Genomic DNA, 27,039 nt, shown 5'->3' with positions numbered 1-27,039 from the left:
GCCGCGGGCGGCGGCGGCGGCGTCCCCAAGCACAGCACCGTGGTGGAGCGGCTGAGGCAGCGCATCGAGGGCTGCCGGCGGCACCACGTCAGCTGCGAGAGCAGATACCAGCAAGCCCAGGCCGAGCAGTTGGAGCTGGAGCGCAGGGACACGGCGAGCCTCTACCAGCGCACGCTGGAGCAGCGGGCCAAGAAGGCGGCGGGCGGCGGCAAGCAGCAGCAACACCCGCCCGCCGGCAAGCAGCAGCAGCAGCAGGATGCGGAGCCCGCCGCGGCCGAGCAGAGGAACCACACGCTCATCATGGTGAGTGGCGGCGCCCGGCGGGGGGGCGGGTGGCGCGGGGAAAACTTTTCAGTCACACACACACGCACGCACACGCGGAAGTTGTCCGCGCCGGGGGGCGCCCCCGGAAAGTTTCCCCGCGCGCCCCCCCACGTGCGGGGGGACAATGTGTTGATGTCGCCCGCAGCCCGCCCAGGGGCCGCGCGGGGTCCCGGCGCCGTTAACGGCCCTAACGGCTCCCCAACGGGCGGCGGGACGCGGCGCCGCTCCAGGCACAGCCCGGCGTGGGGTGGCGAGGCAAGAAACTTTGTCGCCGGCGGCTGAGCTCGCCTTGAAGCCCTGGAGGAGGAGGGTGGGGGGAGGACGACAAAAAATAACCCAACAACCTCGAGAGGTCTTAAAGGAGCCAGGAAAGCCCTCCTTTATGTCGCCTACTTTAAAATAAAGAAAAGCTGCAGGCAGAGAAATGGCAACCTCTATCGCTCCACCCTTGACATTTCCCTCAGCCGCTGAAGTGGTGTGCGAGCGCCTGGCTTGTCATGGAGAGATGCAGGGAGGAGGCTTTGTTTCCCTCACCCTGGGTTTCCCCCCTCAGGTCTGGATGCGCCTGCCCCAAGACACCCACCTCCTCTTCCCCCCTTTCTTTCCTCCTCCTACTCCCCCCCCTTCATTTGATCACTGAACTGCTCGCGGAAGTGTTTGCAGCTTTTATTTCCAAAAATTATAACAAAGATTTGATTTTTCTTCTAGATCTTTACTAAACTCCAACCACAGGTTTAAGTTTTTCTGTCTTAGAGCTGCCAGCTGCGTGGGGGCTCAGGGCGGCTAATACCTGAGAACGCAGTGCTGCCTTCATAGGGGATGGTTGCTTGGGCCACCCTTAAAACAGGCTTTTGAAAGTAAAACCGATCAGCCAGGGGCAAGCAACAGCACACAAATACAACCAGGACAGCAAGGAGCGTGACTTCTGGCTTGTTTTATTCTGCTCCTTGCTTAAAAACCTCTCTCTCTCTTTCTCTCTCTCTCTCACCAAGTAAAGAAGACAGTGGAAAGAAAACTCTTGTCGGTGTGTTCTCTTCCCTGCCATCAATTTTCCTTGCAAGTTCACAGACCTGGGGGAAGGGAGAAAGATTTCTCTCTGTTCAAGGCTATTGGGAGGGAGTTGGGCAGGCAGCAAACCCTCCCACCAGGTGGTGCTGACACACATGCTGATGTGCCCTTCAGCAAACTGGGCAGCAAACAGCCAGGTTTTTAAAGGATTATTACCATTTAAAGACACGCACTCAGATTTTCTTTCTTTTTTTGATGGTATAATAATCATCTGGCATTTCCGATGCTTCTCATCACCACCCCCACAACACTGCTCCTGAGTTCAAGGGAGGGATTATGCAATTTTTCACTGTTCAGAGACTTTGCCAACTGAAGAGCTGCCATCACAAAAAGCCTGTTTTAATGCATTAGAAAATGAACGTGGGAGCACAGGAGTGACCATGTTAGATCAGATCAGTGGCCCGTCTAGATTAATGTCCTCTTGTCAAGTGGGATCAATACCTGATGCTTCCAAGAAGGTGAGAGAAAACCTTCAGTAATAATGTAATGCCCAGTGGGTTTCCTCCAAACTCCACATAAATTTTGGTGAAGCTCTGAAACACAATAGGTAGAAAAAAATCATAAAAAAAAGGGAGGACAGTTTTTTCCCTTGCTGAATTTTGGCTTCTAAATTGCTCAGTTGACAACTTTTTTCTAAGTGCAGTATTTGGATTTGAATAGAATGCTATAAAGCTCTGAGATTCAGAAGTAGGGAGTCCATGTATAGGCTTGAAGTATGTAATGCCAGTTTGCACACACACGTAACAGTTTATATTATTTATCAGCAACTGAGACCACATTTGTTTTTCCAGTTCACCCTGGCAAGGGTCAATGTTACTTGCTCTGCCTTTTACTTGGATTTATTTAGATTGCTTTACTAGTTACCTTTTCAAAGAAAGTAATGGGAAAAATTTTCAGCCTAGCCAAAACTCTTCTGCTCATTGTCAGACTGGTTCTAGGAAACATCAACACATTGTTCCAGTTGTTTGGTTCTTTATGAGCTAATCTGCCTTCTGATATCCCACTTTGTTGAGAGCAAGTTCCTTCTGATTATATGGTGAACTTGGTTCAGTGCTACAAACCACCTTCACATTTTTATTCCGTCAAGTTAAGCCTACACTGTGTCTTTTATTTTTATTTTTTTGGGGGTGGGAGAGGCAAGGCATTGAAATGCACTCCCTTAACTTTCATGTTGGCTCATGTACCTTTACTTTGCCCAGAGGTATGAGTGTGTTGGGTATTATTTTTCCTGTTTTTAAAGTTACTCAAGACCTTTTCATTAAAATAAGCTGTATGTATCTAGGTATTATGCTTTTCATTTATTAGTATTATATTGACATTTTTGTATCCCAAAGACTGGCGTCTAAGAAGTATAATTCTAAACATTATAAATGTAAAATGTTATCCAGGTCATAGAAATTAATGATGGAAGTCAAATGACATATCAGATCATTTTTTCTGTGGAGGCAGACCATGCTAATTCAGAGTTAGTTTAGAGCTAGTGAAAGTATGATTTACAAATACAGTATTTTTCGGTACTGCTTTTTACACTCCCTGGGATGGCTTGCTGCTTAACAGAAGCTAAACCTCTGACCATTCTTTTGTCTGAGGGAGGGGAGATGGGTTGGTGGGAGCAGACTCACTGTTTCAGCTAGCATTGTGTAGGAATAAAACACAATAAACCATTAGAAGTCTGGTCAGTTGTGGAAGGTGTCTACCTCACCTGCAGAGCTCCACCTTTAAAGAGGATGGGTTTCCAACAGGACTGTCTCGTTGAAATAAGCATCTCATGAAAATCAGGACTTCTCCCCTTCTCAGTAACATTTCTGTAACTAAGGTTATACTACAGTGTTAAACACCACCAGTGACTGCTGTCAGTCCTCATAAACAACTTTGTTTTAAACACTGTTACATTAACAACTACTGTGTGTATGCATGCACTCACCTGCATTCCCTCCCATGAATCTTGATGTTTTCCCCCCACATGCATTAATACCATTTATTAAGCTTTCTCTAGGGTACCAGCTGTGTACCATCCATATTACAGGAATTGTGCATTTCTAAACTGTCACATACATGAAAATGAGAGAGGCCATTTTAGGATGTTTGATTTTATTTTCCACAAAAGGTCAGATACTGTAGTCCTTGACCAGTGGTGATACAGTAGGAATGTCATTCCTAGTAAATGTAAGGAGCCAGATCCAATCTCACTCATGCTGGTGTAATGCAGGAGTAGTTTTATTGAAGTAAGTAAAGTTACACCATCAGGACCTGGTATAAGATCAAAATCAAAGCCATAGTTAAGCAGCACTCCTTTCATTAATGTGCAGTGGAGGAGGAGTGATCATGCAATCAAGTATAGAACCCATTTTGCTATTTCTAGAAGGGTAGACTTTATTATCTTTTTTTCTAATGGTACCCTTGGTGTTTTCTCTGTTCCCCCTTTTTCTTCACCTTGTGCTGCCTCATCCTGGGTGCTTCTGTGTGAGCACTCTCTAGGACAAGGAGGTATGGAGTTGAGCTCTAACTGAAGCCAGTCAGCATAGCAGGTTTTAGCTTAGCAGCCTGAAAAGGTGGCTGTTTGGGAAGAAGACTAATAGTGCCTCTTCAGATGCCACTAGCTTAGTAAATTCCTGCCCACTCTAGAATAGAAAATGTATTTTTTAAAATATAGTGGCTTATATTTTCATAAACTCTAGTGTGTATAGGGTCTAAGTTGTGCAGTTATATTTTAATAGATGTTAGCTGGTTGTGACACAGCCTAAGTTTCAACTTAACAAACTAGCATATTAAGTTTACAGTACAATTGTAAAGTTCATCAAGATGAGGGAAAATGCTCAAACTTCTAGGAGATATCACTTGATGTGCTAAAATTGAACTGAAGGTGTTATCTGGTTTACACTAAGAAAACTCGTATTGCTTAAGTTGGGTTTAGCCATCTTGTATTATGCTGAGCATGACTTAAAACTCAGTCTCTATGTTCAAGGCAAGACCTCACAACTTTTTAGTTGAAACAAGCTAGCTGATAGCGCACCTGTTATCATATCAAAAGGATGCGCACATACCTTTCAGTTATTCAGTGCAAATGTTGGAACTCTAGGAAGGCTTTAAAGAGGTAGTAGGTAGGGGTGCACCAATATAGATTTTGGGGGCCAATACTGAAAGTCGATTTTTAAGGAAGCATATTGGCCGATACCGACCCAATTTCTGATACAGCTGCATGCAGGTGGTAAGTTTGTTGTGGTGGAAGAGGAGGGGGAGGGAAGGGGCGCGAGGGGGCCAATAAAGGCCCATGTGGTGAGGGAGAGAGTGGGGCTGGGGCGGGCACTGCCCAGCTGGGGCAAGGCAGGGCATGGGATAGAGTCGCAGCTCGTCTGGGGAGGCACGGGGGGGGGCAGCTCTTGCTGCGCGCACCCCAGGAGGGCATGGAGGGGGGAGTTGTATGTGCCCCAGATCTGTGAGCAGTGCAGGTGGGGCAGGCTGTAGCTGCAGACTGGGGCTGATCGGGTGGCTGGGAGGGGGCTACAGGGGAGGGCTGCAGCCACCCCAAAAATGGTCGTAGCTACCCTCCCAGTGCCGCCGCCTGCCCTGTGCAGATCCAGGGGCATGCTCCCCCGCCCCATGACCTCCTAGAGGAGTGGTGGGGGCCGCAGGATGAGCAGATAAGCCACCGAATAAGCTGTGCGCAGTGGCAGGAGCCACGTGCCCCCCTTCCCGCACTCTTTGGACAAACCACAGCTCTGTTCCATGTGGCTCCCACACCATCCTCAGCTCAAGGGCCTTGATCTGCCCCCGCATGCCCTTCTCCTTCTACCATAACAGACTTACTAGCTACAAGCGGCTCTCTGCCAGCTGTGTTGCTGCTTGCATGCCACGCTGCAGCTGCACGCATGCATGGGGCATTTATTAACAAAATTTTCAGCCACATCAGGCCAATTTCTGATAGACAATTTTCTTTATATTGGTGCCAATCTGATATGATACCAATGTATTGGTGCACCTCTAGTAGTAGGTATGTCAGCATTACATTTTTTTTTAAACAAAGCCCTAAGACTTGTATATATATCAAACATGACATTTTGTGATATGTTCCTTTAGTAGGTATAATTTGTAGGAGACACGTGTTTTGGACTAGTGGTTTAAGCACAGACCTGAAAGCTTTTAAATCCTGCTCTGGTTTGTACTGCTTTGAGGTCTTTAGTGTAATCTATCCAGTGCCAGCCAAAAGCACTGATTGACCAATAACAGATTTAAAGTCTGTGATCTCACGAACCCTCCAGATGAGAAGCAGGTTTTATGCACAGTGGGAATTAGCACATCGCAGCTAGGACGAGGTATATAAGTGTGTTTTCTAGCTCTGATTTGTCTAGATATTGATTTGATTTTATGAATCACTGCGATTACTCTCTTGCTTCCCCCACACATACTTCAGCTCATACTACAGAAAAATTCTAGCGCTGGTTCTGGATCTTAAAAGCCATCATAGCCAGAAACAATGTTGTTGCAATTGCTTGCCCTCAGTTTTCAAATGGGTTAAGGTTAAGTATCTTTTTTTTAACTGTTAGCTGTTTATATGGTGGTGACTGCTGGAGTCTTGCCTTGAGTGGTGGCAAACACCAGATGTTAATATTATTTTCAGGTCTGATACTTCATGATCCAGAAATATTGTGGTGAACCATCACAAATGTTGTTAAGGGCCATTGGTCCTGGAAGAAAAAAACGTATTCTGGTGGCTATGATACTCATTTTCTCTTTGGTCTTGGACTAGTTATTTAAGTTCACTGTTTACCATGTCTGTGTTCTTATTTGGAGTAAGTAGAGCTGTTATTTTAATGGTATTTTCAACTCATTTATGTGTCTGTGTGTATAGTTTTTTATGGTTCCAATTGTGTTTGTTATACCTGAGGTTTATTAGCTTTATTTTTATACATCTGAGGTGGTTTCAGCCTTGCACTAGGTTGCCATTTATAAATTCCTTTTAGTTAAACACTCAAGATATTATATAGTATGAGTGTCTAAATAACTAAAAATATATCATTTAAAATTATCATGCTATCCTGTTTCTTTTGAAAGAGATACAGAAATCTGTAGCATAAATATTATTTTCAACTTTAGCTATACTGTTAAATGGTATTTCTAAATATGGATTGCATTTCTTTTGCTGAATGCTCTTTGTTGACACTACAAAGAGATGGTAGTTCCCTGCATATTTTATTAACAATTTTACACTTTTAAAAGACTAATACATCAAAATGCTCAATGCTTTTAATACTTCGCGTGCAATTGAACTAGTATGAAACTAGTTTGGGAAGTGGTTTATGATCACTCTCTTGGGATGCTTATGTGGCCTGTATCACTGCTGGCATCATGTCAGCCACAATCAGCAGTTGTTCAGAACTGACAGGTGTAATTAACATCTTTAAAAAGGACACAACATTTTATTTCTAATGACAGATGCTCTTTACTTTGTGAACTTTTAGATTTTTGGTGTGAGTGAGCCAGAAGCAGTTTTCATGTAAGTTTTTTCCCCCTTTTTATCTTGCTTTTGTTGCCATGATAAAGTGCAGAGTGATAGAACCATCTGAGGATCTCAGCAGATTTAAAATTGATAAGGCAATAAGATGGTCCTTTGAATATAGCAAGGTCTTCACAAATGTTAACTCTGGTGCTGCTAAGTTGATGGTAGTAGAAGTCTTTGCTGTCTGCATGCTGTAATTTCCACACAGCCACAGTACACAAGAACATACAGGATAAACAGGAATTTTTTGTTTATGACCTTCAAAATAACCAGGTTTAGTTTAAAGAAAAAAAAAAGCCAGGAGGTGGAAAATATTTTATAATTCTTTTTTAACAATTATTTTTTCCAGGCCTGTTTGTTATCCTTAAGGCTGAAAGGGCTTAATTCCAATTGATGATGTTTTCCAATTCCTGAAATCATCATCTAGCTGTTATCAGGTTTCCTTGCCCTGTATCTCAGCCTCCATCTTTTTGGCAGAAGAGGACCAAACAAGATTACCTATTAAGCTTGTTGGTTTTCCTTTTTAATTAGCTGAAGGTATTGCTCTTGGGCTTTGTAAGACCGGGCACATCTACGTGTGCAATTAATGCTATTTGGCTTTACTATGCAGTAAATTTACTACCTGTATATATGTATGCAGGTAGTAAATTTACTGCACATTAGACTAATTTACTGTGCAGTAAGATCCTGCATGTATAGACGGTGACCCTTTACTGCATAGTAGACTAATCTACTGTGCAGTAAAGTGTCTCATGTAGGCACGGTCACAATCTCCTTCTTCCTTTCTACAGTTCTCTAAGCAGCTGCCAGGCTGGACTATTTCAGGGTTTATAAAATGATCATAGCTTTATTTTCCTCTGGGCTTCAGATTTAAACAAACAAACAAACAGACAAATCTAAACACTACAATTAAGATTCTGTAGCTTTTCATCTTTTTGTTCTTTGCGTTCTTACATAACTTGTGAATATTTAAGGTCTGCACATGCAGTCTTCAAGCAGTGCACTACAATTAGAATTTTGCCTGTGTAAAGATGGCAAGATTGGACCTTTACATTACATTAGCCTCAGCCGTTATCACTTAACAGCCAAGAGTCAACATGTGTAGATCCATTTCCTATAGCTTCAGATTCTTTTCTCTTTTCCTTTATTTCATGTTTCTAATTCATTCTGGTATTTTTCTCTCTTTCTTCCAGTGTATAACCTTAAGGAACATGAGAAGTGATTTTGGCAGATGACTCGCTAGTAAAGGCATTGCAGGTGTTTTTTGTCTTTAAGGCATTTCTTCACGAATGTGTGTGTAGATCAACACCTAACTCTAGGCAGGAGTTGTGGGGATATTGCACAACTCTCTCTCATGCCGACTGATGTGCTCTCAGATTCTGGGATGTGTGCATACATGTGAGTGCATGTAGGTACATGTTTTAATAGTTTCTTTAAAAAATGTAGCTTTCATAGAAATTGCTGTGGCTGAATAGCTGGACACGGTTCATATTTTAACTCTGAATTTCACTCTGGCTTGTTTTTCTCAAAGAAGTCTGTGGTTGTGATTCTGATTCTGATTTCGGCAGTTTTCATTCCATTGTACTACTGAGGCTGCGTTGGTAAAGCTGTCACGAAATTAAATAATCTTCTTTTGAAAAGTCCTTTGGGCATATTCTGTCTATAACCACATTATATATTTTTAGCTTACATTGACTCAAGCAACATAACTTTGAAAACTACAGCAGACTTACACTTCTGACTGTGGCCTTATGCAACTGAATGATGGCCACATTGTTTGAGTTCCAAATTGGCCAGGCATTTCTGGAATGTAATCCATGATTGGATTTGAAGTAATGTTTCAAAATAATCCTCAGGTCCTTCTACTAAGGGAAATTTGTGGGCTCAGCTTGGAGTCCGTGCACTGGGAAATATTTTGAATTGGGTCCAATAAGTGCACAGATAGCATGCTAGCATTAGAATGCTATTTTTGTTCCTTCCTTGATGACAAGGAATAAGTTTTGTTACTAGTTTGGTACCTGTTTATTTAAGATCTAGATTGCTGTAGGTTCACAAACTCACCTGTGAGAATTAAATTTATAGTATTTCTCTGACTCCTCTGAGGAGTTATCCCATATGTGTTAATAAAGGTTCAAGTCTGCTTAACCAGAGTGTTGTATCTTAAGAAATAAAGGTGTAGTGTTGGTGTAATTTTTTTCTCATGCAGCTTTAATATATATTTTTAGAGGAAAGGCAGTTCCTTGAAACAGTTAGTTTTTCCTCCCTCCTGTTTTTTATTTAAATTTGTATTTGTCCTGTGATTGGAGGAAGGAGATGTTCTGTGCTATTTTGATAAAGAAAGTTGGTGTGAAAAAAGGGTGAATAAAGAATGCAAGGGGGAGGCGAGTGGGAGGCAAGTGCATTTTCAATGGAAGGATGTCCAACACACAAAACAAACCTTCACCAATGAAAAATGTTTAAGGAATGCTAGATTCTACAAACTCACGGGCAACAGGTCATAGGGATATGGGGATTTGTGTCATGCTATCTCTGAGATGGGTGTTCCTCATGACTTGAACTTTGTTGTTCATTTTCTCTCAATAATATTTCTGTTGTAGAAAATACCTGTAGTAAGAAGCGATAATAGACGTTTATGAATGCAAGGCAGTAGAACACGCACAAAACTGATTTTGACTAGTTGGCATTAAAATCTTTCTCCTTCCCTCAGCCCTTACTTTGGTAAAGACCATGCACATTTCTAGCTCCAACCAAAAATGGAACCCAGGAGATTGGTATCTGCTGTGTTTTGAGTTGCCTTGACCCTTTGCAAATGAGACATTTTCTGTGCTGTTTTAAAGCAAAATAGTGCAGTTTCAGAAGGTATCCCCACACAGGCTATTCTAGCAATCTGTGGCTAATTTGTCTTTTTCCCCTTTTTTGTCAGAATGTTCATATCTTTTCAAATTAATGATCAGACTATGCGGTTTCTTACCTATCCTTTATAGATTTGGATGAAAATATCTGCACCTCTAAACATACTGTAGAATACATAAAAATGGTATTTTTATAAATGGACACTTAAACAACATGGCAACAGAATAGTTTTGTAATACAGCCTTTTTCCAAATTTCCCAAAAGTCAGTCATCTCACCTTCTAAGTCAATGGCTTTTCACTACTCCGAATCACTCACCGTAACAAAAATGTGGATATTAAGATGGGTCCTTGAGAAGCCGTTTTGATGATGAGATGAGAAGGCTTTTAACATGGAAGTAAAATATTTGGGCAGCTTATAGACAATCCTGTACAGTGACAGATCATTGTCAACTCTCTGGAGTAGGGCTTCTGGGAGTATGCGTGTTAGGTGTCTGGGAGAAGAAGGAAGACCAGAATGACAGTCTGACTTGTGAAGAGGACCAAGGAGAATGCACTTTCTCCTGGAAAACAAATGGCTCCAGGGAGACATCTCATTGGTTTGAATACAGAGCTATGTTAGGCTGGTCAGCCCTGCTGCTTCTATGGAAAGAAAAGTTGCAAATATATATTTGCTGTTTCTCTTTGAAGCTGGTTAGTGTTCAGTGATGTCTGCTAAGACAAAAGGAAAATTACTTGACTTTATGTTGAAGAAATGGGAACAGACTTATTATTTGTGTTACTGAAATGCAGTTGTAATTTTAATTCTATGCAATATGCAAAATAACAAAACTGCTAAAATAGTTATGAAGGGGCCTTTTGGTAGTAACACTTTTCCTTTTAATGCAGTGCCTTGCAGTTGTCAAATAAAAAAGTACTGAATGATTGCTGCATTAGAATAGGACCTTTGTATTTTAACTTTGTCTTCCATCACTAGGGCTAGGGGGGAAGCACCTTGAGCTGTTGCCAGTTTGTTGCAGTGGTCTACTTCTGTTGTAGGACAGCAAAGTCTAATTCTGAGCCAGTGTTCAAAATATTCTGAGCAGATGCCTTAGACTTGGCAACTTCTGTTAGGACTGATTTGTCATGTAACAGCTAGATGGTATAGAATCCCTAGATTATGATTTTTCTTAAAGGATTTCATACAAAATGGTCATTTTAATGCTGATTGGAAATAGTTAATTAAATTAACCTGAATTAGCAGACCAAAAAAGTTATGTTTAGGATTATTTTGAATTTGCTATTTTTAGAGTCCCACTGCACACACCTTAAGTATGAGTACACAAACAAGTTACCATGAGATAAGTTAAGATACGCACAACACAACAGTTATTCGATAGTAACTGCTGACTGTGTACATCACTCTGAACCTGTGGTAAAAGCAAGGCAGCTCCCCTTCAGTGAACTACCTTGCATTTATTGTGGCATATGAGTGTGCCTATGGGAAGTTACTACAAAGTGGATGATATGCTGTAAACTTGTAAATTAGCTCACTTTGCAGTAACTTGTTAGCGTGTCCCAGTTCTTACTGACCTTGGTCAGTAATTTAATTACTGACCTTAAATTTGAGTCCAACTGAAGAGGCACCACGAGAGAGGCACCACGAGAGAAAATGATGTAACCTGTGCACCTCAAAAACCTCTGAAAATAATCTAATATACAATTGGGCCACACTGTGAAGATCTAAAGATGTTCCAAAGATCGAATAAAATAGTGTTACATTATTAAAGGGAAGAAACTAATTTTTCCAACTTTGCATAAATTTTTAATTATGAGAGGTAGCAAGATTTCTCACCTTAAAGGTGTTACCAGGCAGAGTCTCAATATTACTCATCAGATAATGCAAGCTAATAGAATTTTTGGAGAAATTCCACAAATTTGTAGGAAAATAAAATATCCGTGAGGTTTTGGCATTTTATCTTTTCATTTTTAAAGTATAGGATGGTGAGAAACTGTTTAAAGATAAAAATGTAGATTCTATAGAATATCATTACGGTAGGTGGTGTATGTGTGAGGACAAGTGGTAGCGCTGCTTATAATAATGCCTTACACTGCATTATAAGGCTTTTCAATTGCTTTTAATTTAATCAGATTTTCCATGCTTTGTGTCTTCTGCAGGCTGAAACTTCTGGGAGACTTTCAGTCAAAATGATTCAGCTGCTTTCTGAGAATGTTTTTAGGAAAAAAAATTGTTTTCTCTAGGTTAAAAAAGAAGTTCTTAATAACTACTTTACTGAAAAACCCCAGCACATCTGTACTTTGGAGGAAGTGCTTGAAATTTGGTTGGAGGAAAAGGAGCATTGGCTCTTAAGCAGTGACTGGACTGCACATGTATGCTTCAGCCAGGAGCTGCAGGAACCAAGCAGGCTTTTCCCTAGGGGCCACTCAGATGCAAACTGTTGTGCTGAGTCCAGCATAGGAAAGATCTAAGAGCAGAGAGCCTGTATCTTTTGTGCTCTCCTGTTTGGTGCCCAGGCATAGTGGAGAAGAAGGGGAATTTCCCGGTCTGGCGAAATTAAGAGACTGTGGAATTAAAGGTGGGGGGTGAGGGGAGAGAAAAGGATGCTGTGAACTGGAGGGTGGAAGAAATCAGAATGCTGGGATGGAGGCAGAAACAAGATTAGGGTGCATCGTCAAAGCCAACAGAGGCATAAACTGCGCTGGGGTGGGAGACAGGCAGGTTTGGGAACTAGAGCAGTTTTTAAATATAAGAGCATACCCCACTTCAGAACATGGAGAAGTGTTCTAGCTAAAGACTATCATAAAACTTGTGTATGAAGGGACAAATTAAGGTGAGAGATGACCTTAAATCTGGTTGTTTCTGGACACTTTATTTTGTCATCTTACCATAATTTTAGCATCATTTTCTCTTTGTTTTGTATGGGGTTATTTATTCCCCTTCCAAACAAGCTTTCGTTTGCTTTAAAATTAAGGTTGCTTGAGTTCAAGCTCCATAAACGTAAGTATTAACAGTCAAGAATATCAGCATAAGGCAAAGTTAATTTTCCTTTCTGAACATGAGAATACCACACAACCCCCACCCCCCGCTGCTGACAGTGCCACGGCTGCCTGCGGGAGCCTCCTGCTTACTGCCACCACGCTTCCGCCGCCGACAGCACCGCCGCTGCCTGCCAGAGCTTGCTGTTCCCCCTCCCAGCCTCCAGGGGCACACATCATTCATAGACCCTGGGATCTCCCAGGGTCAACCTCCCCTCCTTACTCCTATGTGTGCTGCTACCTTGCAGCATGGAGAACACCTGAACGTGTGGTAGGTGGCATGCAGATGTGTCTGCAGCACCACATACCACACAGCCATGCTTTTCTGGAAATAGCCTTGGAGTCCATGTATCAACAACAAGCATGTTTATGCTGTCAACATGCAAACACCCATGATGCGTTCACCAACTTTCTCCCTGCTGCTCAAAAGCGGTATCATTGGCTACTTCGTAGTATTGATTAATCTATAGCATGTGATAAAAATATCAGATTAAAGGTTTTACCATGTCCGTAAAGAGTATATGTTAGGGCTGTGCGACACTTCAGGTGCTGATTCAGTTTGGCTTGATTCGCTGGCTGAATCTCTGAATCTGAATCGAATCGGGAGACCATTAAATAGGTCCAAATCAATTCGAAGATCTTTGAATCGATCCAGAAAAGATTCGGATTGCTTCAGAGATCTGGGCAGTCCCCATTTGCTACCTTAGGGAGCTGGACCTGGATTCTGTGCTGGTAAGTAGTGGGTTGGGAGGGGGGGACTGGAGGATGGGGAAGGGACCACAGGGGGACACCTATGGGGTCCTATCCCCTGCCTGCTTCCCCAGCCCCACTGAGTGCCCCCTGACTCCCACCTGCTCTCCCAGGCCCGTTAATGCCTACCCTGCCTGGCCCCAGTGCCTTGACTCTTTAAAAAAAGAAAAAAAAGCCCTGCACTCCTGGCTCCTGCAGCGGCTGTCAGGGCTTCTGGGGGCTCATGGCAGAGCCCCCCATGCAGCGAGGGGCAGTGAGGGACAGTGGGGATCACCCCCCTGCCTGGGAGGAACTTGTGAGTGTGGGGCTTTTTCCTTTTTTTCTTTAAGATCCAGGATGAAGGGCCTGGGCGGGGCAGCCATTGATGGGGCAGAGATTTGGCAGTGGCTGAATCGCTGAATCAGATTTGGCTGAATCAGTTCGGGACAGTTACTCAAATCACTGAATTAAATTGCTGTCCCCCAAATTGGCTGAATCCAAATCCAAAGCAAATACTAGCCGCTTTGCACAGGCCTAGTATATATACATTTATCAGTCTATGGTCAGAGTTAAGATTATACATTTAATTGTAATGTGATACATGGTAGAAGTGCTGCTTTTATGTGCTGAAGCTGTTTGACTGAAGTACATTTAAAGCTCTGTGTAACCCCTAGTATATTATTAACAAATACACACATATTTTAAAGCGCTTTATATCAAAACCCAGGTATGCATTTCTGTATATACTTCTGTAACTGTCTGAATTGTGGGTTCTTTCCCATGATGCATTAATTATTAGCATTACAGCTATATATCAATACTTTTCTATTTCTGTCTATACATTTGGCACTGATAACACTCTAGAAAATATTTGTTTTGCATAAGAAGTAGATGTAGGAAGGCGACATCCTAAATATCCTGGCTAGTTGATGCCAGGGAGGGTAAGACGGGGTATGCTCACTTCAGGAATACCTCATTCATATGCTTTCCCTCCAAAGCATCTACTATTTGTTAGTGTTGAAGATATAGCCTGTTTGCTATATATTGCTGGTGGGCATAAGACTACCAGGAAACTAGAGGCCTCCTATGATGGTCACTAAAAGAGTAAATTGGATGCTTATCTTGCTGGGATCCTATGACCCCAGCTGACTTCCTGCCCTTTGGGCAGGGGGCTGGACTCGATGATCTCACGAGGTCCCTTCCAGCCCTAATGTCTATGAAATCTATGAAATGTGTAAGTATTCAATCTTCAGGACAAATCATGATATATTAGTAATGGGAGTGCAGTTCATAATAACTAGGGTACCAAGGGAGGACACTGAGCAGAGAAAAGCTAGTACCTGCTACCCTTTGAATGCATCTAAGGAGCCTGTGGACACTGTTCAGTGAAACTCCATTTGGAGACACATGTAGAAAAGGGGACAGAAGACAGCTTCCACAGTTAGCTGGATTCATCCTGATCAGCATGTTTCCTGATCTGGTAGACAATCTGGGCAGGACCAGGAAGTGGTTGACCATAAGTCCCCAGTACTTTGTGGGGATATAGATGCAGTGTGCATAAAATAAAAGGTGTTGGGAAAAGTGCAGCCAGAATCTCAAAAAGAGGCAGTTCTAGAAGGGCTACAGCATGGTATACTCTAGGTAGGCAGGTTCCAGGGTCTCCCTCTGAAGGAAGAAGGGAAAGAAGTTGGGGGAATCAATGAAGTGTGCTAGATAGACCCTTGGCCTGATCCACTATGGCACAGCTTACATCCTTACGGCAAGTAATATTCAACAAATAAAAAACGTTCTAAGTAATATATAATTGCATTACCTAGTGTGCATTGCTGTCAGATAGGTGGAAGGAAAAGTGTCCAATGGAATACCATAAGCTGTACACTGCTAAACAGCTGGAAGATATATTTTTCTTTACCGCAGATAAAGGACTCTTGTAGTTTTAGAACAGGAGGAACTGAGTTCTGTCCCTATCCCTGTAAACTGCCAAAGAACCAGGATATGTAAGAGGTTTGTTACAGCTTCTATGAAGTGATAAGTAATAGTTGTCATCGTACCTCTCTATTGAATGATTGATCTAAACTTCAGTGGGTGTTGTGGGTGCTCAGCACTTTAAAAAATCAGGCCACTTATTTAGATGCATACTGTTACGTACTCAAGCTTGAAAAAGTCTTCAAAGGTGCTCCATGTAATTTACTTTGACTTTTCTTGCATAAGGTACTGTGCTTCAGGCAAAAGAGTTAAAGGACTCTATGATGGGTAGAACCATTGTCTTAGAATATTCTTGGGGGGATTTATTTCAAATATCTCTTCCTCAGACAAGTTTTACAATATGATTGCTTTCCAAAGAATACTCATTACTTAGAGTGTGGCCCAAAAACATTCAGATTGGTGGAAAAAAAACTGTTTGCCTCTACTTTCTTTGTACAGTATGTCCTGTGTTTTTGGTATAGGTGTTTTTCTGGGGCTCATACAAAAATATACAAGTGATAAGGAATGCAAATCTATTAACATCACTTGATTAGTTGAACATTCCTAATACCATAATTTTAATAAAGGGTCATTGTGTAACATAACTTCTATAATGGTGAAGAGTTCTGTTTTGCCTGAATGGGAGACAGTGGCAGGAGTTAAGAAGTAGTTGTAGGCTTATTTTTCAGGTCGTGTCTGGAATAACTATATTCAATTTAAGTACATTAAAAGTGTATACATTTCCACTCCCTCTTCTCTTGATTTATGGGTTTTCTAAATAAGAATTCAGCTGATGACCAGTATAGATACATTTGAAGAGTAACTTCAGATGAAGTAGTTTGGCTTTGACCTTCAACTAAAACTATGAGGTCTAAAGAATAATTGAAAAGTCCAATTTCCCATAATTCCTGTAGATCCCAGTGATGCAAAAGCACTTCATTTAAATGCCTGAGGGTCCCTGGGTGTTCTAGACCACAAAATATACCTCTTTACTCTGTAAGAATTGAAAAACTGAAGAGATCATTTCACGTGTATTTTGACAGGGTTAGGGTGTACAGTTTGTGTATTTTTATTTCTTCAGTATTGACTGCTGTACTTATATATTGCTTCTGTTCCTTTTGTTGTTCTGTAATTGCCAACATAAATCGATCTCTAATTCTTTGTTATCCAGTGAAAGTATTGCTTGTATAATAAAGGTATTAAAGAGGTCATTTAGCCTCATCTAGTTCATCTTTGGGTCGTGTTGCATGAAAGAAAAAGGCGCAGGGAAAAAAAGGCAGGGAGACTAATTCTGTCAAGAGGAGATAACAAAAGCAGGTCTTTGTGGCAGCATTTAAAACAAATTAATAAGGAAATCCTTCAACAGCTACTTGTTATGGGCAAAAAACCAGTAGCTGAACTGTGGCAGCCCTTGTAAATGACTAAAATTGTAGCCAATTACAAAAATAAAGGTCCCTTGCTCAGATTTCAGATAGATTATTCATAACCAAAGACTCCTATTTGTTCCCTGGACATCAGCACTACTTTTGGCTCTGACAAATGTTGGGGAAGATGCAGTTCTTGTGTTAAGGACTTGAAGTGTAAAAGCCACAGGTCAAATCTAAAATATTATTGCATATTTAGGGAAGATTTAGATTTTGAATTATTGTTGCAGTGAACTTTTTAGGCTCTGCCCCAGAGGAGGAAGATGAAGGATTTAGTACTACTTACTATCTAGAGGGAGACCTCTAGCGCAGGAGGCAGAAGGCTGGTTTTTATTTTTGGAGCTGAAGGGCTATAGGCCTAGACCCTCAAAAGTATTTAGGGCCTAAGCCCCCTGGGGTCTTCAGGTGTTTTAAATGCATTTTGAAGATCTAGGGTATAATCCCTGCTCCTCAATGCATGTAAGAGATCTAGCTCAGTATTATGTCTGATGTAGGTAGTACATAAATTCATTATTTTTGACACTTCAAAGTCTAACTTCAGATGTGAATCATATTAGTATATACATAACCAATATATAGGATTCTGTTTAGGGTAGAACTTAGTTCATTTGAGTTAAATTATATTAAGACACACACATTTTGCAGATGCTTTATAATAAGTATGCCATTTTACTCCAAGGTTGTCATTTTTTGAAGTAGAGGTGCTCCATTAATATTTTACTTATTAGGGAAGACATATTTAGCTATTCTTTACAACTCTTTATTTTAACAGCTATATTGCTCATAAGACAGTAGAGAGAACCTTGCAGATAGCAATGGGTTTATTTATGATAAATGTATGTTTTGACCTTTGGGATCATGTTTTTAATTTTTGTCTGTAGGGAGTTGCTTGAGTAGTTCTGGCACTTCCAGAAAAAATATGTGATTGAAAAAATAGTCTTCATTTCCTTCAAAATCATTTGTTAAAAGGTCTGTTGTGCTGGCATAGGTAAGTTGGTTTAATTCTTTTTCAAAGTAACAGTGAAAAAGCACCCTTTCTCTGTGCAATAGAGTTTTCCTGGCTCCTTCAACTCAGTAATTCCAGGCTCCAGTATATGGATTTACCCCTGTGCTGACTGCTGGTCTCAGCAGCTGTTACAGGTTAAGACCCAGAGAATTAGGCTAAATGTTAAGTTTAATTTAATTTACTTATCTTTGTGTGTTTTTTGCTTTAGTGGTTTCTCCTTCTTGATCTCACAGGGTCTGTGACTTACAGTGCCACTTCTGTGAATACTGTACTAAACTATGGTCTTTTGTTTTGGATGGAAAAGGGCTATGGAGGAGGAGGGGTTATACTCTTTTTTCAGTAGTGATAAGCTGAAGCTATTTTTCTGTCAGTGCAGGTGCAGTGTCAAATACCAGCGCGCACAGATCTCTGGAGAGCCTTTTGGGGGCCTGATGAAATTGGTCCCATAGGATAGGGAAATATTTGGATCCACCCAACATTGAAGGTGCCAGGTTTTCTGTGAAAACTTTCTTTTTTCATTTCTTGGCTTACGGCCCTTAGAATGGCAGAAGAGGCCATGCTTGTAGAGCCTGGCATGTAAAGGCCACTGATGGGAAATGAAGAAAACTTCCTCCCCTTTTTCAGGTCTTTTTTCCTGTCCCTGAGAAGGGGCGGTCTTGTCTGGAGAGTAATAATGATCTGACCATTTGAAAGAGAGCATGAGATCCTCTTTTAAAAGAGAATTGTAACTTTTCTTTGAAGGATAAGCCTGAGCCAAAATGCAAAAGGGGATCTTTTTCTGTGTCCTTTTAGTGTGGTTTCAGGTTGAGTCTTTGCCTGTCTTTGCCTGATACATAGACTAAGTACAGACAGCCTAAAAGCCCAAGGCTGAATCGATTCAATCTTTGTAGGTTAGCTTAATCAGTGTAGGTTTGAACCAATCGGCAAATGAACAGACATTAATTATCTACTATGGAAATACAGCCACCGGCCTGCAGTACCCCGGCCAGAAGCTGGGGAGTGATAGAGTTCGCTTCTCTGCTTAGTTGGATTAGACAGCTGGTCCAAAGCTAGCCTGCCCACCCTGGGAAGGAAGTTTGCGGGGGAGGTGCAAACATCCTGGGATGCTGGGGAACTATGAGTTAACTTGAATCTGGAGGGGATCTGGGACAGACGTTCAGTAAACCAATCTAACATAAATCAGTTAAGTCTGATACTACATCCATCCAGGTTTATCTTGAACTGTATTCAGCTATTTCAGAAGTGGTTTATATGCGCTGAACTTCTGTTGTGTTACAGATGTAAACCAGGTTGTGGCTGAAAGGCTCTGAGAACTGGTAAAAGAACAATTTTCTATCTGGGAGTTTGTCTAATGTAGGGGTGGGCAAAATATAGCTCACGGTTGCCCCCATGGTGCTTTGCATGGGGCTGAGCCCCACCCACTGCTGCCTGGGGCAGCCTGCACTGTACCGTCACTTGCATCTGCTCCAACCCTGGCCCCAGGTCTGGCCAACATGCACAGCATTCAAATGGGGCTGCTTTGCCTGCTGCCACAACTGCCTGTGTACTACCTGGCTCTCCCAGCCTGCTCATCCTTTTCCTGCCCCTGCTGTTCCACTCCAGGCAGCAGGTACCACAGAGAAAAGTCACTGGCTGTGGGGATGCATACTGAGCACCACACACGCAGCCAGGTGGAAGGGAAACTGCAGCTGGGCTTCTCTTGTTCCAGCATGTGGGGCTTCAGCTCCAGGTCCCTTCTATGCACTCTGCCTGCCTGGTGTGGCAAGCATCCACCTGTGGGCAATCTAGTGGGTGGAAAACAGCTGAAGTGGTGTAGCAGGGGCAGCAGGAGGAAGGTGAGGAGGAGTTGCCAGAGGCAGGAGGAGTAGAGCAGTACCTGGGCAGCTAAGCAGTACTTGGACAGTGAAGGGAGCTGATCAGTACCTGTGCACTGGGGCTGGGGCCAGGTTGGTTCCCTCGGAGGGCATGGGGCAAGTTCAGGAAGGAACATCATGTGGGCTGCCCCAGACAGGACAGATGGGGCTTGGCCCCAGGTGGAGCACTGTGGGGGCAGCTGCAGGCTGGAGGCAGGGACCACACCTGCACCTCATCACCCGAGCCAGACAGTGCAGCAGATGGAATGGCCACTGCTGCCATGATCTTGTATACTGGAAGTGGTGCGCAAACAGGCTGCTACAGAAATTGTGTATCAAATAGCCCTGCATGTCCCTGTGGAGGATGGAGCCCTAGGAAGATCTGGTTTTACTTGTGCATTGAGATTTTGATAGCTTTCATCCGAATGACTTGACTTTTACATGCATATATTACATCTGTAAATATCACTTTAAAATAGTTTTATTGTGCACATTTTAAATCATTTAAGATGAACTTTCAAACCTTTTTTGTTTTATGCATTTATTAATGCACAGATGTATTAGGTGATTTGTAGTTTTTAGAATAAAAATATGGCCCAGAAGCAAACATTTTGATCTTGGGCTAAAATTCAGTGGTTCATTCAGCTGTTTTGCTCCTGATGAGAAAAAGGTAAAAGAAATGTACAACATGCACATGTCTCATGTACTGCCAAATGTTCTACCTAAGATGTCCTGGGGTTTTGCTGAATTCAATGAATCCTTCATTGGCAAGGTTTTTAGAGCAGGAAGTGGTTCTGATAGAAAGATTCAGCAGCAACTATCAAACAGACAGCATGATAATGTGTCTGTGTTTTATATATTCTTGGCTTACTTTAAATACCCAAACATACCTGAGAGCTTTGGGATTCAGAACTTCTTTATCTTCACCTAATATTTGAAATTTTGATTCTTATGTTTAATGTTGCCCATGAGCAATTGCAGTTTACCAGGCACTGTCTATACAACTCCTTTCTCATAGAGCACTCACTTAAGGCAACACTAATCTTGGCTTGAAGAGCAACTTAAAATAGAGCAAAATAAACACAGATACACAGCATTCTGAGTATCAAAGACAATGCTGTTTTGATAAGTTCAGAATGTTGTTGTTTTTTTCAATTGCATTTTTCAGATATATGATGGACCACTATTTTTCACCTTATTCTGATGAAATTTATGAAACCTCCATGCATTAATGTAAAGACTATTGGAGGTGATTTTCAAGTTTGACTATGTTTATAAAAAATAATGAAAGCAGTTACACTAAGAGTTGCTGCCACATGTAATAAATTAGAAAAGAGCAGCTAAATTTCCAAGACAAATCTTTTTTTTCCCTCTCCAGTATCATAAAGGGCCCTGTCTATGCTGGAACAGTTCCAATACTACCACATTTACTTGATTCTAAGATGAGGGTTTTTTCCCATTTAAGGAGGGGTGAGGGAGAGAGGGGTAGCCTTTCATCTTAGAATCACTTACAAGGTGGGGAGGAGGAGCAGGCGGCTGCTGTGGCTCAAGCTCCAGCCTCTACCTGGGGCTGGAGCTGCAGCTGCAGCTGCTGCCTCCCCTGTCCCCCACTGCCTCTGCATTCCACCATCTTCCCTCTGCAGCCCCTTTGCTCCATCTTCCCCCTCCTTCTCCCCTTCTTGCCCCTCTCCCTCCTTACCCTTGCTCCACACTGACTGGTTCTGTCTATGCTGTAGCCTGGGGAAGTATGCGGGGCCTCAGCCCAGCCTGTAGCCGCAGCATGCAGACTGTACAGCAGCTGAGTTGAAGATGTGCTCAGTGTCCCAGGCTAGAATGGGGATGGAGACTGCTGGTATGGAACGAGGGTAAGGGGGTGGGAAGCAGGGAGCAGAAGCTGGTGGGGAGAGGGAAGCAGAAGCTGGGAAGGAGGAGGGTTGTCTTAGATTTGAGTAAATATGATGCTGTGCAAGGTGGAATTGGATTTAAAGAGGTACAAAAGAAGTCCATAGGATCTGTTGTGTACAGAAGATCTCTCCATAAAGAATCCCTTCAAATTGCCAGTAGAATTTGCTATCCAGCACATTAAGGATATGACAGGACTGAAGCAGCAGCTACCAACGGTCCGCTATTTTATGGGAGGGTCTCTTATCTTCTCAGTTTCTGTGAGATCCATCCACTTATTTCTTTCCTTCTCAGATTCCATGTGATTCATTCATTTGGAAGAGCGGTTGAAGGATTGGGCCATAAGGTTTGAACTTGGTGGTTTTCCGACTTTCATGGTGACTCAATATCCTTAAGGCAATGCCTCCAGTTTGAGGTCATGCTATTATTCTTTCCTCTAGCCAGGATTTACATAGAGAAAAGCCAGTCTAAAAATGACCAGAGGTAATTGGTGAATTGTTCATCTTATGACATGCATGAGTTGCCTCTCTGCATTGTAATGCCTGATTACGTTTTTTTGTAGCTTGTTACTTTTCCATTCATCTGTTTTGGTATTTGTTTCCTCTCTCCCTGCTCATTCAACAGAGGTCTAATCTTAATCTTACTCTAAATCAGTGGAGATTTTGTTTTAAAAGGGAAGGAAAAACATATTTCTAAAATTCAGTCAAGTTTTTGTGGTATAAATCCAATTTTTAAAATTTAAATTAAATGCATTTTTTAAATTAATCCAATTGAAGTTATGACAGCCTGTGTCGAGACTTAACAGTTAAAATAATTAAACTTAATTAGAAAAAAAACCCTTGAGTAATATATGTTTGCTACTAAGTTTTATAGATCATCAAACCACTAGCACTGTGGAAATCACAGGCTAATCACAGGCTTGGAACCAGAATTTGTTGAGTTTCTACATGAACTTTGGATAGTAGCAGTTTCTTTTACAGGTGCAAAGAGAATATTTTCTTCATTTCAGTTTATTTGCTAGTTCAGTTACTATTGCATTAGCGTTCAGAAATAGATTGGAAGGAACTGGAAAGCAGGAGAGCTTTTATTCTTTTCTTTTTCTAATTCTGTAAATACAAAAGCCTTAGTTTGTCTGTCTACCTGTAACACTTTATTCGCACTCTGGTTGGTTGTCTCGGCAGCCAATCAGAGCATTCCAAGAGCATTCAGGATAGGAGACAGTGGTGGTGGCAGCGCCATGGAGTGCCACCATGATGGCAGGGACAGAAGGGATGGGACATGGAGGCCAAGGGGAATGGAGGGTATGGCAGGACAAGCTTCCCCCCACCACCCTGCTCCTTGGAGGCAGTGGCGGCATGAAGTGGGGGGAACTTGGTTAGGTCTGCCATGCCGGGAGGGGAACAGGGTTGGACCCGTCGTGCCGGGTGGCAGGGAACAGGGTTGGCCCTTGTCCCCCCCCACCCCTTCTCCTTGGAGGTGGAGGCGGTGATGTGGGGGGAGGAGGAGCAGGGTTGGGACACCATGGAGTGGGGTGGGTGAGGCCACTGGCACTGGCCTCAGCCTGCCCCTCTCCCCTTCTGTCATCACCACCTGGAGGGCCAATGTGGTGGTGGTGGAGGGAGGAGCTGGTGTGCCGCAGTGGGGGAGAAAAGAGTGGGCCTAGGCCAACATGGCAGCAGTGCGGGGAGGGAAGGAGTGGGCCTGGGCCTGATGTGTGGGGGTGAAGAGTGGGTCCGGGGGGCGGGGAGCTGGCCTGCTGCAGCAGTATGGGGGGGAGCAGCAGGCCTGGCCCAACACAGCAGTGGTGCGGGGAAGGAAGGAACAGGCCTCCCCTCCTTGGGCCCAGGCTCACTCCTCCCCCATGTCAGGCTGGGCCTGCTGCTTTCTGCGCCCCCCTTTCCCCCCTGCACTGCCGTGGTGGTCCGGCTTCTCCCCAGCCTCAGGCTTGGTTCTCCCCCATTCCCCCTGCATTTGGCCCAGGCCCACTTCCCTTTCCCCCCACTGCCACAGTGGGGAAGGGGGACTGGGCCCAGACAGGGGTAGGGGGGGACATGGGGATCCATCCCTGCCCACTCACACCCCCATCAGTCTTGACAGGCATTTGGCTAGTACTAATAATACTTACTTTGTTTAATATGTCACTTCATTTTAAATCACGTTCAGAAAATGTATTTTCTGTATGAATACAGTTTACTTCAAGTCATTTTATTTAATTCATTTTTAAATGTTTATTTGTATTGAATTTCTGTTTCCATCTAAATAGTTTGACACAGATTACAAGTACAGGCAGTCCTCTACTTCCAACTTTTTGAGTTACAACGTTTCACACATACAATGTTTATAAATCGAAACCCTGTTTCAACTTTCACTTTTGACTTTACAAAACTTGATCCGAAGTGACGCCACACCAGCGAACAAGTTTGCTGCATCACCCATCTCCCTGGAGAATATTTATGCAAACTTCCTTGGACACTTTCTTTGAGAAAGCAGACAAGACTCCAGAAAAACTTGCAGCCAAGACCCCTTCAAAAAGTCCAACCAAGAGCCCTTCAAAAAGTCCAGCAAAGTCACCTCAAAGAAGTCCTTCCAAATCAATATGATTGCTATTTACAACATAAATACATTAATGTAGTGATATTACTCATCCATAATTGATTGAGTACAAAATTCTGCATAATTTTTGGTGAAAATAGGGTACCAGGCCTTGGTTCAGGAACCAATCCCCCATTTATAACATTGTTGCCTATGGGAAAATCGGTTCTGAGTTGCAATGTTTCGTCTTAAGACATGCTTGTCAGGAACCGAGGGCTGCCTGTAAAAGAAATAATCCTATAAGAAATGTGTCACTCACTATTTTGTAATGTAAAAATTAATGATTTGAATAAAATGTTTAAACTATATAATCACTTCAGTCATCAGTCAGCAATGTCTTTTGGTGGCAGGATGTAATAACCCACCCAACTTAGGTATGAAGTGAGCTAGTGCTAGGACCTGGCCACTGTCACCACCACCATGGCTGCTTCTCTCTGCCACACAACTGTGACACAGCATGGGCGAAGCTCCTTGCCACTGAAAGCTGCTGACTTTCACAGTGGTCCCATGAGCCTGATGCAGTGACTTTGCAGGCCCAGTCTGTCCCATGGGCCATAGATTGCTGACCCCTGGCTTAAATAAGTGTGCAGGGCTATTGTTTGCTCTCCTGGTTAGCAAAAGGTAGTACAGGTTTCCCTTGATTTATGCAGGTTTTTTATATGCAAATTCGCTCTGATGCAATGGGCATATTTAGATCCATAATTCTTTATATGTGAGGTAAATTCACTCTTATGCGATCAGCATAGATTCCCCTTCCCCAGCCTAAGCAGGTAAGTCTGGGGGGAGGGGGAAGGGGAAAGGGCCATGGCCCCACTCACCCCAGCCTCCAGTTGCAGTGGCTCCGGGAGCAGCCAACACCAATTGCCGGCACCAGGGCACAGTGCAGCCCAGGAGCAGAGGTGAATAGGGATAGGTGGAATATGGTACAGCCCCGCAGCTGCAGGCAACTGGTGCTGGACGCTCCCGGGGCTGCTGCAGCTGGGGCTGGGGTGACTGCCTCTCTGTTCCCTCTGCTTTGCTGCCCTGGGACCGGACCCTCTCTCCCCACCCCTTTCCTAGTGCCAATCTCACTTCATCCCTACCGCACTGCCATAGGAACCCTATTTGTTACATTGTAAAGTGGGTTCGCTTTATGCGAATTCAAGTTATGCACCATTCTCTGGGACCATGTGTACAGCACCAATTGATGGAAACCTGTATAGTATAAAGGCCATTTTAACAGTCTTTAATTGTTACCAAGCAACATAAATCAACCTTTGCTTGGGAATGTAACTAAAAAGTACAAATGCAAAACAAAATTAAAACTGATGATTTTAACCAAGATTTTCCTATTTGTTGATTTAAATCATAATTAAAATTAGTGATTTAAATCGGTCTACTTTCCTTCAAATTATGTGAGAAAAGTATTGGCCTTTAAAATACCGTATGTATTGGTCCCTTTTTAGCCCCACATGTTGTCATGCTGTTTCTGAATTATTTGATGTGTGGTTTGCTATACCCATCAGTCCAAACACTTTGCTCTGCTTCTTTGAAACTGAATGCAATAGCACAAATGTAGTACAGGGTTCTTTTCTGTCTGATTTAGATATGGGTTTACCACAGATGTCCACATATAATAAAGATCAAAATTAGGTATCGCATATATAGCTGAATGTTTACATTTTTTTTCTTTTAGGTTCCTAGTCTCTCAGCCCTAACTAAGGCAAAGATGCATGTGACCTCACTGAGAACATTAACCAAAGGAGAGCCAAGAGCTTCCCCTGTCTCATTTAATTTAGAAAGAAAAAATAGGGAGTAGGATGTGTTTGATACACCATCATTATTGTTTGGTACACCATCATTATGATGGGTTAAGCTTTGTCCTTGCTCTGATGGCCATGAGATGTGGTGGGGGAGTTAAGGGCCTATGGTACAGATAGATTTAATAAACATGGCACTTTATTACTAGGTCATGGGTGTAAAACTCATCTAGTCCAGCCTGCTGGATTAGGCCCATGGACCCTCTTGCCCCCCACCCCTGCCGCCTGGTCCTACATGCCAGATCCAGCACTTGTGGTGCCTGCTCTGTGTTACCTGTGGCACGCCCCCATCACTGGTCCAGGAAATGCACTGCACGTGGCGTCTACTCCAAGCAGTCCAGGACCCATGCTGCATGCAGGTTCCAGCAAGGTGGGCAGAGGCATGGATTCTGGCCTGCCCAGAATGGGCTCCCTATGACTGCCTGGGATGGGAACCTTGTTTAGTGAAGATCCTGGAGCTAGCATTGTGTGGCCTGTATGAAGCTGGTCCAGCATATACCACATCGGTCAGTTCAAACCCACAGTTGGCACTGGGAGCCAAGTGATGGGGCTCTGTAGGTTGTATCCAGCCAACAGGCAATATCTTTGACACTTCTGGACTAGGTAAATTAACAACTTGATTACTTCTATATATCAGAATAAACCATTATTTCATGAGGACCTTGTGAGATGTTATACTGAAAAGTTTTCTAACTTGCCAACTATCACTTCAATAATATAACTGTCATTTAAAATATTGTCAGAATGATGGAGAAAGACAAGTTGTCTGGGTAGACAGTGAAGTTGAATCATCCATTGTAAGCCATTGGTCCATTATTTTATTTTGACATTAGGAACACAAAGATGGTTTGATGGAAGAATCCTAGAAAATCTCTCTCTCTCTCTCTCTTTCAGCTGAGTAGCAAAGCTGCAGGCATTGTGAGTGAAAGAATAGTTTGCATTTATTTTCAGGAATAATGGCCCACATTTCTTTCCACACCACTTAGTATAGAG

General features: G+C 42.8%; 1 protein-coding gene across 1 annotated transcript in view; it reads left to right on the top strand.

The window, feature by feature from the left end:
- Nucleotides 1-6: 6 nt before the first annotated feature.
- The window catches only part of MAML3 (mastermind like transcriptional coactivator 3), a gene marked incomplete at its 5' end in the record, with an annotated part of 343,701 nt that continues 316,668 nt past the window's right edge, over nucleotides 7-27,039 (top strand). The window contains one exon of the mRNA XM_019534326.1: nucleotides 7-303. Coding sequence (XP_019389871.1) covers nucleotides 7-303 — 297 coding nt within the window. The remainder of the gene's footprint in view (nucleotides 304-27,039) is intronic.

Source organism: Crocodylus porosus, unplaced genomic scaffold (genome assembly GCF_001723895.1).
Source record: "Crocodylus porosus isolate Cpor-Errol unplaced genomic scaffold, CroPor_comp1, whole genome shotgun sequence".
NCBI lineage: Eukaryota > Metazoa > Chordata > Crocodylia > Crocodylidae > Crocodylus > Crocodylus porosus.
Note: the sequence above shows the minus strand (reverse complement) of the source record. Positions and strands in the feature narration are given on the sequence as shown.